This window comes from Amblyomma mixtum, chromosome 7 (assembly GCF_055824585.1).
Source record: "Amblyomma mixtum isolate Tamu chromosome 7, ASM5582458v1, whole genome shotgun sequence".
NCBI classification, from domain to species: Eukaryota; Metazoa; Arthropoda; class Arachnida; order Ixodida; family Ixodidae; genus Amblyomma; species Amblyomma mixtum.
In genome coordinates this window covers 133,723,431-133,735,880 of record NC_143018.1, presented here as the reverse complement: position 1 = coordinate 133,735,880, position 12,450 = coordinate 133,723,431, and the positions used below count along the sequence as shown (strand labels likewise).

The 12,450-nt window shown below is 47.9% G+C and overlaps 1 protein-coding gene across 1 annotated transcript in view; it reads right to left on the bottom strand.

Annotated features, from left to right (window-relative positions):
- The window catches only part of LOC149337640 (ATP-binding cassette sub-family C member 3-like), a 245,206-nt gene that overhangs the window by 82,286 nt on the left and 150,470 nt on the right, over nt 1–12,450 (bottom strand). The window contains exons 15-17 of the mRNA XM_089553472.1: nt 9,876–10,052; nt 5,511–5,678; nt 130–311 (exon numbers count right to left, since the gene is read on the bottom strand). Coding sequence (XP_089409598.1) covers nt 130–311; nt 5,511–5,678; nt 9,876–10,052 — 527 coding nt within the window. The remainder of the gene's footprint in view (nt 1–129; nt 312–5,510; nt 5,679–9,875; nt 10,053–12,450) is intronic.

The following is a 12,450-nucleotide window of genomic DNA, read 5'->3' as shown; positions in this document are numbered from 1 at the left end:
TGGGAAGGTACATTTTGTCTGAGAACCACTGGCTGCTGTCGAACAGCAGTTTGCGTAACATGGTCGGCTGATATCGAGTGCCTTACACTAGGGTGACGCCGACTGCATATGCCGATGTGCAGGACTTACTCTTGTGTGCCCCGTCGCTGAGTACATTGTTGATGAGGTGCTTTACGGAAGTTTTGTGGTGAGTGCGGGTCATTTATGAGGTCTTCCAATTTTTCATACACCCTGATACCCTTGTAATGCACCAGGACAAGCCTGTCCATGCGCCTCAAGTAGTTTGCTTGGTTGCAAACCATTATTCTTGTCTGAAAAAAAAAGGAAAGACAAGGGTAATGCAGTCTATTTGCATGGCTCTATGATAACGTATACAAAAGAAAATCAGGGTAGGCCATGCTCTGGAAGAGCAAGGTTTGAATCTGCTAGCAAGCAGTTGACCACCCAAACGACTGCTTGCCTCTTTACTGCTGAAGCACTGCTACCACTGCCACCGCCGTCTTGTTCATACCGCATCGTTCTTGTTTTGTTGATTTTACGCTTTTATTCTTTTATTCTTTTTATTTTCTCTTTTAACTGCTGCTGCTGCCCTGCCGCGTAGACTATGTTCACCTTTATCGATCAGGTAACACGGCGTATGTGCGTCTGCATCGTGAAATAGTATGTGTGTTCGTAAAGTACTTGGTATTTCAGCGGATTTCGTTTGTATGTAATAAAGATAAAAGCGTCTCGTAATGTCTGTGAGGTCAGGTAAAGAAAAAAAATCTCCGTGGCTGTGAGGTTTCGTACTCGCTTCCCTTGACGAAATTCCTGGGTTGGAATCTGACCTTTGCAACTGTTTTCCCGGGAACTTTTTATGTTTGTGTTACGCAGAAGGACCAAACGTACGTCGCTGAAATCACTCACCGTGGCCAGCAATGCTAGCGCGATGAAATATGGGATTTTTGGTTTGCTTTATGGGGTTTAACTTCCCAAAGCGACTATGAGGGACTCCGTAGTGAAGGGGTCCGGAAATTTCGACCACCTGGAGTTCTTTAACAGGCACTGACATCGCACAGTACACGGGTCTCTAGAGTTTCGTCTCCATCGGAATGCGACCGCCGTGGCCGGAATCCAACTCGCGCCTTTTCGGTCAGCAATCGAGCGCCATAACCACTTAGCCACCATGGCGGCAAAAATGCGGGATGGGGAACGTGAAAATACCCCAACGGGCTGGAGTGCACATGGCTGCTACTTGGAAGTCATAGAGCAAGGCTAGCAATAGTCCAAAAAACAAATCTCTTGAACACACATCTAATGCACTGCAGAAACAGCCAGGAAGTACACAGAACACGCCCTGACGGAATGGCAAACACTCTGAACGGCTGATCGACGTACGCATCCCACTACACCCTTCTTTCCGTGACACCTGCGGTAGCCTGGTAACAACTCCGCAGCTGGGCTCCCATACCACCGATCGCGAGATTAATGCATGACAGCTACATGTGTTCTATGCATCGCGGCTGGTGTGTGGAGGGGCGCAGCGCGCCATCTGGTTCGCGTATTTGCCACTTCATTGGCATACACTGCTGTTTCCACCTCTCTGTTCCGGTATCACATCATGCGCAAGTTAAGAAAAGTATCAGAAAAAGAGATTGCACTCTGTTTCGTAGCCGAGAGCACAAGAAAGCAGAGAATTCTTTGTAGAACCGGCGAACAGCCTTCTAGGACGGCCTATAGGAGGTGCTGGGCGCAATCTTGAGTTGGTTTCTTACAATATAAGAAAACGATTCACACAGTGCAACAGAACGAGGACAACGAAGGAACACGAAACACAGAACGGGCGCTGTCCTTCGTTTCGTGTTCCTTCTCGTCCTCGTTTCGTTGCGCTGTGTGAATCTGTTTCTTAAAGCATTAACCAACTAGCCCGCAGCAGAATCCTCTCAGACTGGACAATTTGTTTGGCTGCTAGACTTGCCGCAGCCTTCGCGCGCTTACGCTCTTCGAGCTGGACAGCGTGCCCTGCCAGCCTGGGTGGTTTCGAGGCTTGACGAGGAGCCGACATCAGCCGCTTGCTTTTCTTGCCTAAGCTACACAGCGCGCTTGGCTCCCCTCGTCGTTTTTGGTGCTTTACGCGCCGCTTTCAGCCGTTCCTCTTTTCATGTCAGGCAGAGCGCTCCGCGGTCGTCGTTAATTGACACGCTGCAGCGCTCTCATGGTGTTCTCCGGTCTTAGCCAGATGAGTTATTGAACACGTTAGGATGGTTTGGCTACTTTGACTTAGTGTGCGGCCCCAAGGTGCTGTTGCATCACATCCGCGCCTCGTCCTCTATCACGAATGCTGTCCCCAGATTTTGAAGAACCTCCTTTCATTTTATAACTGCAGCATCCGCGCCTGCCGACCGAATGAATGCCCAGAACAAACGGATACATTATGACGACGAAAAAGGGGATCATATACGCTCCCCCACTTTCTGTTACTGAGATGGGACACACCACTTGTGCTTTCGCGTGGCTTCCACCCATGGGTAAAATGTAGAGCTATCTGCTACATGTGCCTCGGTTTGGGCACTAGAATTACTGTGTCAGTACCTAAAGTTGCGCGTTTGCTTTTCCTGGGCCGCTCGCGGCTCTATTGGCCAAATTCGATCCCATGGCCCAAAAGCATTCATGAATTGCGGAGAAGCCAACTTATTTGCATTGTTTAACAGCAGATCATTGTTGACAGCAAATTCGTTCATCTACTGTTCTCCTGCTTTGCGTAATGTCTTTTTTGAACCAGACTACATGTCCACTGAAAGCGATGTTCTCTTATCAATAACACACAATTCTTTCGCAAGTGCTAACTGTTAAAGAAAAAAAAAACGTCTGTGATTTGCGGCGTTTCCAACAGATGGCGCCACCGATACACATGGCGAGTATTTTGTTCGTAACTCACTGAGGCAGGCTTTGGTGCAGCGTACGCATTACTGATAAGCTGTGACATTCAAATAAATAGTAACTCCTTAAAATAAAGTAAGTTCGGCAGCTAGAATCGAGCAGATTGAGCATGCACTCGCTGTAAGCGTTGCACCAAGTCCACCCGCCTCTCGCTTTCAATAGTTGCGGCTTTCTCTCATAGTTTTGATGCTTTTGAGTGCAATGTGGCGGACCTACGCGCAACAGTAGGACTTATACAGTAACTCTATTCGGGCCAGCACCAGGCGCTATCTGTGTCATCGTGCACCAAGTACAGCATGCCGCGCTAGTAGTTGTGCCGATAGCCGACTAAATTGAGGTTTAGAAATGGACGATGTTCAAGTGACTGTACCAATAACGCATTTCATGCTTTAAAGAGCGTTCAAACGGCCCTGCCCTCTAAACGTCACTTTATTAATCGGTTTTTGTGAAAATACCTTACCTGTGTGTATTGTAAACATTCTGAACTTTTTTATTCAACCCCCTCGCTCCCCTTCATTGCTCTCCGGGTCCTTCAGTGATTCAAAAAAAAAAGTAATGGTGTCTTCGGCTGACACGCACTGCCTCCGTGCCGGTGCGCAGGAAGTGACGTCAAATACTACACTATTGGCACGTCTCCTTGCACAGCAGCCGAACGTGCGAAACATTCGCAGAGTGCCGTTGCTCTTTCTGCCGTCTGTTAACCGAGCCCTCCCAGACCCTCGATAATCTCAAAGGCTACTCCTACGAGCGCAGTCAACAGTTTGTATATTTACCAACAGCCTTTTCAGAACAGTGCAGTGCCGCGCTTGTGATAGGCGTTGATAGAATCGGCGGGAAACGCGGGACCCACGAGCCTGCTCGTGGGATACTGCGATTAATTATGGTGCGCAGGTTTATAAGACACCACACCAAGGCGTTATGCTTGCCGGTTTCGACGCATACGCCTTTAGAGCTTCAGCTGGAGTAACTTTTGAAAATATCAGCAGGTGATTCTCAATCCACTAAGCGCCCCACATTGTCGATTTATTGATATCCTTTAACCTGTGCATACGTTGGCAAAAAGTAATATGTTATAAAGTGCAGGCATGCCGCATGAACAGCATATGATGTTTGCTGCAAGAGCTAAGGCAGAACTTGGAAGACTAAAAATATTGGCAAACCTTTAATTTCCTTATAAGGCAAGGCACATGGCTCGCCGGCCGGTGGCTGCGTGATTGCAGCGGGAATAAATGCATTGCAGCTGCTATAATTTCAACATTTCTTTAAAAAGTGCCCACTTGTAATGCTTCGCCCGTTTTTCCTCTTCGTCGATGCTGCGTCAACCAACTAGCGCGAACAGCGTCGTCTGCTAGAGCGCGCTGCACGAGGGATTGCACCGCGCTCCACCGTCGGTCTCCACGGTGGCGCGGTGGCGCGCACGCGTGTCGTGCTCGTCCCACCCGAATGTACGGCACTGCACGAGTGGCATCCAGCCACACGTGGGGCACCGCACGAGTTCGTAAAAACTCCACGAGTGCCGTCAGCCGAAGACACCATAAGATTTGTGCAGGTGCAGGGGTGCACACTCCAATAGGGAAATAGTTTCGCCACAACCCCTCAAAGATGCACCTGCTGAGGAGAACGCAAAATTGGGAAGTGGTCGCTCACGTCTGGAGATTCTGACTACACGGAAAGTTGTCGGTGTGTGAATTCAAATGGGTAGCTAGCGAAAAAGTGTGGAAGAGAACGAGAATTGCATGGACGCTGATTCGGCTTTGCGTCCGACCAGCTGCTGTGCTGCAATATTGTAGGCGATAGAAACGACGTAGCAGGTATAAGGAGAGAAGATATCACTGGAACGGCAGGATATCAAGAGTATATGAGCCAGATCCTTACTGCTCGACGCTCATATGAAAGTAAATCACTAAGAATGTAAGGGTGCACACTAATGAGGCAGTGTAGCAGGAAACGCTGCGGACTGCGTATTAGATTTGATATCTTTCCGGCTCTTTCAACACCTTGGTCTTGCATCGCTGGGGCGAAAAAAAGACGCCAGGATGAATATTCCGACCTTTGTTCTGGAAGTGGACGAGTTTTACGCAGTGCGAAGACATTGACACACAATCCGCGAGCTTTCAACAGGCTGCTCGATATCATTATTATAAGATGGTTTATTCTTTCATAGGGTAGTTTAACTTCTTAACACTGCAAGCCCATAGAAAGAAGAAAAGGCTCCTAGGAAGAGCAACGAAATAGGTGCTATCGGCCAATAGTTATTGATGTGCTCAGTCATGCCATGTACATTGTGCTGGCTGAAGTTTGTGATCAATATCTAGAACGTGGCAGGAGAAGGGCAGCATATGCTGGAAGCATAAAGGCCCGCAACACTTGTATAGGACGAAAAGGGAAAATTCGTGGTAAGGTCTGCATTGAGTTTCTAACTAGGTTGTAGCAAGTTCACCGCATATAATGCAGGTTATTTTTGAACCTCGTAGCACTTTTAGAACTACCGCTTTACACAAAAAAAAAACACATGCCGTAGGCTGTTTTCCATTTTACTGTCGGAGGCAGTGCAGTGACACGAGGAAAGGTTAAAATAGCAATGAGCTTGCCTTCTCGCGGAGAATGCCCTTTTTTCCAATAACATTCCTGAACACAGAGCTGGCAACGACTGGGTCGAGGGCGCTGAGCGGGTCGTCCAGAAGGTACACGTCGCTGCGGCTGTAGACGGCGCGGGCGATGGAGATGCGCTGCTTCTGGCCGCCGCTCAGGTTGATTCCCTGGGGACAGATGATGGAAGTCTTGTTAAATAGGTTATCGATATAAAAAAAAACGGCTGAGATTTCAGAACTGATGAAGGTAGTCTTATTTTCTGAACAAGATAATTCAGATTACTCTTTAAGCTTTACCGGTGCGTTAAATAGTTTTATTTTCGGACAGATAAAAAGTGCCGAATGCAGACAGCCCCAATGTGAAAGTAAATATATTGCCACATTCCTGGGCACTCTCGTGGCGCCGTCTCCCGGCCGAACTGCCTTTTCCCCTATTCTGGCTAGGCTTAGCCATGGTGGCGGACAGTGCTTCTTCGTCGTCGTCTTTTCTGTGTGGTGCCCTCGGGAGTCCGCTGCTGCCTGGTGCTTCACAGTAAAGCGTGTCCTGGCCGTCCCGACTGTCTAGCCGTGACATATTTGGTGGAGGTGCTGGGTAACGTCCCATGTACACTGACTCCGAAGACGCCTTTGAAGCCAGTTCTCAGGGCGTAGAGACAACCCCCATCCACAAAGCGAGCCGCCGCCTGTTAGGCCTAGAGACAGAGTTCAGCGGATTGACAAAACCGAGGAAGATGACATCAACCACTGGTAGCCAGACCACTCAACGTTTTGGAGCTCACGCTCCGTTCGTACTCCACGCGCCCCGGTCACCGCCGACGTTCCATGGAGACAGGTTTGAAGACGCTGAAGATTGGTTGGCCAGTTACGACCGTGTCGCAGCCTTCAACCAGTGGGACAGTGAGCGGAAGTTGAGGAATGTCTATTTCGCGCTAGAGGACTCGGCAAAGATCTGGTTCGAGAACCACGAGACCTCTTTTGCCACCTGGGAGGTTTTTCGGCGTGAATTGCTAGCGACATTCGGCAACAGTGAAAGAAAAGAGAAGGCTGAAGTCGCTCTGCACTCCAGGTCGCAGCAGCCAAATGCGAGCGTCACCATGTTCGTTGAGGACATGATGCGTCTCTTCAATCGAGCCGACCCTGCTATGGCCGAGGCGAAGAAAGTGCGGCACCTAATGCGGGGTGCCAAGGAACAGCTCTTTGCTGGACTTGTCCGCGACCCTCCAAGGACAGTGGCCGATTTCACAAAGGAGGCAATGAGCATAGAGCGCTCCTTGCAGGAACGCGGCGCGCAGTACGGCCGGCAGGCTAGTATGGCAACCGCTCAAACCTGCACGCCTACGACGCTGCCCGCAGAGGATCTTCGTGAGCTCGTCAGGAGCATTGTTCGCGAAGAATAGCGAAAGTCCGCTTCGAAGCCCCGCAGCCCAGCGTCGGTGCACTGTCGGACGTGGTGCGGTATGAAATCCGGCGAATGGTGCAGCCAGCACCAGTGGTTCTGGAGCCGCAGCCCTACATCATGACTTACAGCGAAGCACTTCGACGGCCTGCGGCAATGAATTGGGGCAACCGAAAAGGAAATAAAAATAATAAGCCCCTGCCTGCACCACATACTTAATCCAATTCTAAGATAAAAGAATAGGCCCGTAGGCAAGTTATAATTTCGCCACCCGTGGGTGAAAAAAATAAAATAAAAGGGAAAAGCTACTATAGCGACCGACAGCCGAGAGAGCGGGCCCGGGGAGGCTCCCCTGACCTCCCCTGGGAAGTAGCGGAAAGGGAAATGGGACATGGGAAGGGAATGGGGACAGCGAGGTTTTGCTATGATCCTTCAATAGACGATATGCGAAATGCGCAGCCCCATCTCTCGGCGCTCCGAGAACTAAGTCCTCCATGTTGGCACGGTACAGAAAACGAAACCGCTGCCCAGCGTTGGGTTAAAACGGCTGCGCTTCGTTTGAAAAGTAAAATGCCGATGCAGTGTTGCGCTACCCTATCCACTGTGAAAAGACACTACGATGCGTGCCAGAACTAGGTGCGTTCAAGCTTTTCACTTTTCTATTTTTTTACTCCGTCCCAACGTCCCAACACAAAACGCCATGCGACGTATCATGTGTCAGCACGCGGATCAGTGCGCAGCTTTCGCTTTCTGCGCTGATTTTTGACAAATCTCTCGAGGTGATTTGCGTTTAAATTAAGATAAGGACCACACCCTTTGTTGTCTCTGATCAAAATTAGAAGCCGATTTCGTGCATTTATCAACTCTCCGGTCGGGCGTGAATATATACAGACGCATACTTGAACAACGTAATAGAGAAGGTAATTTTTATGAGCGGGCCAATCGCTTGTGCCGTGGCGAAATAAGTTCACTCGAAGAACCATATGCCGATTACTGCTTAGTTTGCTACATGTTCAGTTAAGTTTTTCCCGTGTTCAATTAGTTTTAGAAGGGCGAGCAAACTCTCTGGACCATATACGCATATGTTATGCACGTTAAGGAGTCTTTGTCAAGCAATACACCCTACGTATAAAAACTGAGGTGCGAATGGTTTATTTCTTGAGGATTCCTATACCTTCGATATCTGCGGCGACGAAAATCTAAAAAAAAAGAAGCGAATAATATAGCTACTTTATTATGAAGGAGGGACGCATGTCTAAGCTAGAAAGTACGCGCAACAGTGTTCTGAAAACGCTTCTGGCCATCAGATTTTATTATAGTTGTGGCAAGCTCCAACAGCTTGCTTCGCAACAAAGCCATTTGTCCAAGTTTGGGAGTAAGCTAATTAAGTTTTGGAAGCAACCGAACATGCTAATTTCGCCCCTGCACACACAGCTTGACCAGCGTATCGAGTTCGTGCATGCACCTACAGCTGTAACATCTTTCTCTAATCAAGCCGCCGCGGTGGCTCAGTGCTTATCTGAAAAAAAAAAAGCTGCGTCTTTGCTTACAATATTTTGAATTATATGTGCATGCCTACTTTCCTCTTGTTAATGTCGACTGACTGCGTCTTAAGCAGGACGCGGTTTCAACGAATTGTGGCGAAAATCAACCGACGCCGGGCTCTGAAACGGTGACGTTGAAAGCCGCGGATGCGCATTGCACATTACAGTAAAGGAATCGAATTACGCAGCTGGTCGAGGAATGCACGAAGCTCCTGGCGTCGGCGCGAACGAAAGTTCGCACTGTCACAGAAGTTTGTCAACACACGTGCGCACTCAACGCAAAATAACCGCTCGCTACCCTACCAGATGAATTCGCGTCCACCTGGGAATAAAATAGCCATGATAATGCGTGATGCTTGAACTGGTGCTTTAATGCGAGCATTAAAACGACAACAGCACACGGTCACGGTTCGACTTTCCAACCCACTTTCGAGTGCGGATTATTGCGATCATCAGCGCCAGACTTCAAGCGAAGCTGAGGATTTCGGTAGGAGTAAGCTGGCGCTTATTGAAAGCACCTACATTTGGTGGAAGATAAGCTGTGAAAACAACGCAGCAGCTGAAGCTTGCCTGTTGAAATTCCACTCGCAAGAAGAAAGTAAACATAGCAAACGATGCACCAGCTCGACGAGCTCGACCGCGCCAAGATGGAAACCGGAAGTTGTGGGCGCGGTGTTGCCAGACCGCCAAGCAATTTCGCATATCTTCTATTATCTCGACTCCATTACTGGTCTGCCTGGCCAGGGCAGGGAGAGCATCGAGATTGCCCAATGGTGCGGCCCCACTCACGTATGTAATTAGAGAGAGACGACCCTGCACCTGACTAATGCACCCCGCTCCTTATTCTTCTTTTTATTTCAGTATCATGATCTACATGTGCGGTCAATGCCTGGCCTAGTTAGACGTTAACCGTGACCACTTCCAACACCTCGTTGCCTGATATAAAGTAATGTAAAATTCTCAGAACCTTGAACATTTTCTTTCTTTCACACGTCTTTCTAGCCGCACAGTTCTACTTAGCGGGTTGACGTCCCAAATAATTCGCAATTGTTTATCCAATCGAATAATTTGAAAGGTACTGCACAGGAATGTAATAGGAAAATCTGCAATTGCCGAAGAGTTCCAGACTAGCTCTTGCCACTAGCTTTTCCCATTCCAAACTTCTGAATATCTCTGATATTACACGGCATGCGTTAAAGAAGTTTGTATCCACAGGTATGCTATTGCGCAACGTGAACAAGAACATCTATTCCGGAACTGCTTGAAGCCGGCTGTATGAAAGCACCATCTGCCAACATCAAATGCAATACAAGAAACGGCAAATGGAATACAAGGAAGGGCCGCGTACAGCGCCCACCGCCTGTCTAGGCAAAAATGCACGCTTAAGAGGCACACCCTGACTCTTTCAATGAGGTCGAACTGTACCTTCTCGCCGACTTCAGTCATGTCTCCCGAGTTCAACCGGTTGATGTCGTTAGTGAGCTGAAAACTTTTAATGACACGGTTGTAAAAGTCCGGCTGCATGGGCCTGCCGTAGAGGATGTTGTCTCTGATCGTCATGTTGTGAACGGCTGGCAATTGTGGAACGAAAGCTATGCTGCCCTGAAAAGAAGAGCAGCATTGTTATGCTTCAGCGATGTGCTCACTACGGTGTACTTATTTTTATAGCTTCTATAAGGAGAAAAAAGTAGCACGCATGTACAATAGGAATTAGTACACCTATAGCACTCGCGCATTTACACTCTTTCTCAGACACTTATGGTATAAGTATTCTACCCCTGTCGTAAAAGCCGAGAAGAAAGAACCAGCCTCCAGCTATGCGTGGACAGTGATTGTTATTTCCAGCAGTGGCCAGTGGACTACTTTGGGAGGGTCGCTCCCCAGCTAGTGGCGTGTGCTGTATTGTTGCGTGAAGTATACGTCCATACTAAGCGCAAACCTTTCTGCAGGGCTACCTTCACGCTGCCACTCGTGATCTCCCGATTACTGGGGCAGTTGCGCCACACTCGACTCCGTTCTGGGTGGCTGCTGTAAAATGCTCGGCGCGTGATAGATTGTCCGCGCCAGTCAGGCCATACACAACCTTGTGTTTCTACTATTCTTGCCGCAATAATTTGCGCAAGTAGAAAACCTAAAGCAAATTAGAATGCGCGTAGGCCTGCACCACCTTCAGCTTGTACCTCTTATTAAGCCTAATTAAGATAGCTTCCACCCTCTCGTGAATACTATAGAACTCTTCTCTGTTGTCCGCTATACATCATTGATAAAGAATCCCACACCTAGTTCTCGTACTGTACACGCCTCATCTCTCCTCATAACCTCACTAGCTCCTATGGCATCCCATTTAGTACCCGCTAGCACCTCGAGGAGCACACTAGGCTAGCCTCACTGGATAATCTTCTAGCGCTAAACGTTGCCCGGTACGGTTTCCAATGGTGGTCTCTCCGGAGCCAGTGGTTCTTACCATTGGATTCCGACTCGGACACATTACCATCTTTCTCTACTTCCCTGCCTCTCGCTTCATAACCACAATTGCCATTCGCATCAAGCCAGCTTTTAAGAAGAGATACGAGATTCGCTCGGAACAGTCCTTCGCACTGAACACGAAAGCTGTCATTGGCAGTTGGGTTTGAGATAACGTTTCTGATAGGGAATAATTAATTTATATAGACGGTGAATGCGCATACAAGTAGCTTGTCTCGTCCGGGGTTCCCCAGGTTTCTATTCTGAGCCCTGTATTATTCAGTCTCTACATCAATGATATTGCAGAAGTTATAGACAGTCATGCGAATGTCCAACTGTTTGTAGATGATTGTCTTTGTTCTCTCTTGTAAGAAATGTTGATTATCAAATGCAGTTAAATCACTGCTTCAAAAATGTACCTTGTGTATGAAATACATGCAAATTAACCTAAGTAAATCTGTCGCCATGAGTGAAACTAATAGAAAATTCTTGATAGTTTTTTCGTATAGTCTTGTCAGCATTCTGATCCAAAACTGTAGTAAGTTAAATTATTCAGGCGCCACAATTACCGAAAGTTTACACTGGTGTGAAGACATCGCAATACATGCGGATTAGCTGAACGAAAACTCGGCTTTCTAAAAAGAAATTGAACACATGCGACACCAGATGCGAAGCTTCAAGCATGAAAGAGCGTAGTGAGAGAAAAGTTATAGTATACAAGCGTAATATTTGACCCACATTACCAGTACCTGATCAATAAACGTGAGAAAGGGCAAAGTTTAGCTTTCAGAGTTGTATTCTCCGCTTTCCGCAGAACACACTCAGTGACAGCTCTACGGACCGAAGCTCAACTTCCTGAACTAGTAAAACGTAGAAGAATAGCCCGTCTCAAGTTTCTTCATGTTTTGTGGGCGTTCCCATGCTGTCGTGCCTGGTGTTGACCACCAGCCACAAAAGCTGGGAGAGAGCGAGGCAGCCACGCCAGTCCAGAACACAACACACACTGCTTAATTCCGAGCGCCCCACGGCTTGGCGTCAGCTAAGGAGGCGCCACTGGTAAGCCGATAGGTGGCGACCCCAGCACTTTACAGGCTGCATGAAAATAACTTAAATTTAGACTCTACTGTGCATATCTGGTCATCAAGCAGATTATCTTGCCTTACTAACCATCCATTATTTATGCCGTAACCACCTATAGTTGACCCCTTCAAGTACTCGCTTCCCCCGAAAACCAATGTTTAATTTAATCCCGTGAATCCGCACGTTTTTCACCACACCACTACAGCTTAGAATTTTCTGAAAAAACTGGAACTGTGCTTCTTGCTCTAATGTGCATTTCTTCTGTATCATGCGTCTTCCTTCTGTATAAGGTACCTTTCTTCTGCATTTCCCCCAATCGCTAGCAGCCAGCAGAGCGCTTAAAACATTAAAAAAAATGGTTAAGCCAGAAATGGCGTTCATTGTATGACGCCACCTGTTGCGCGCAGTACGAACTATAAATGCGGCCTATAAATGCTTATAAACCGTGCGCTTTGTT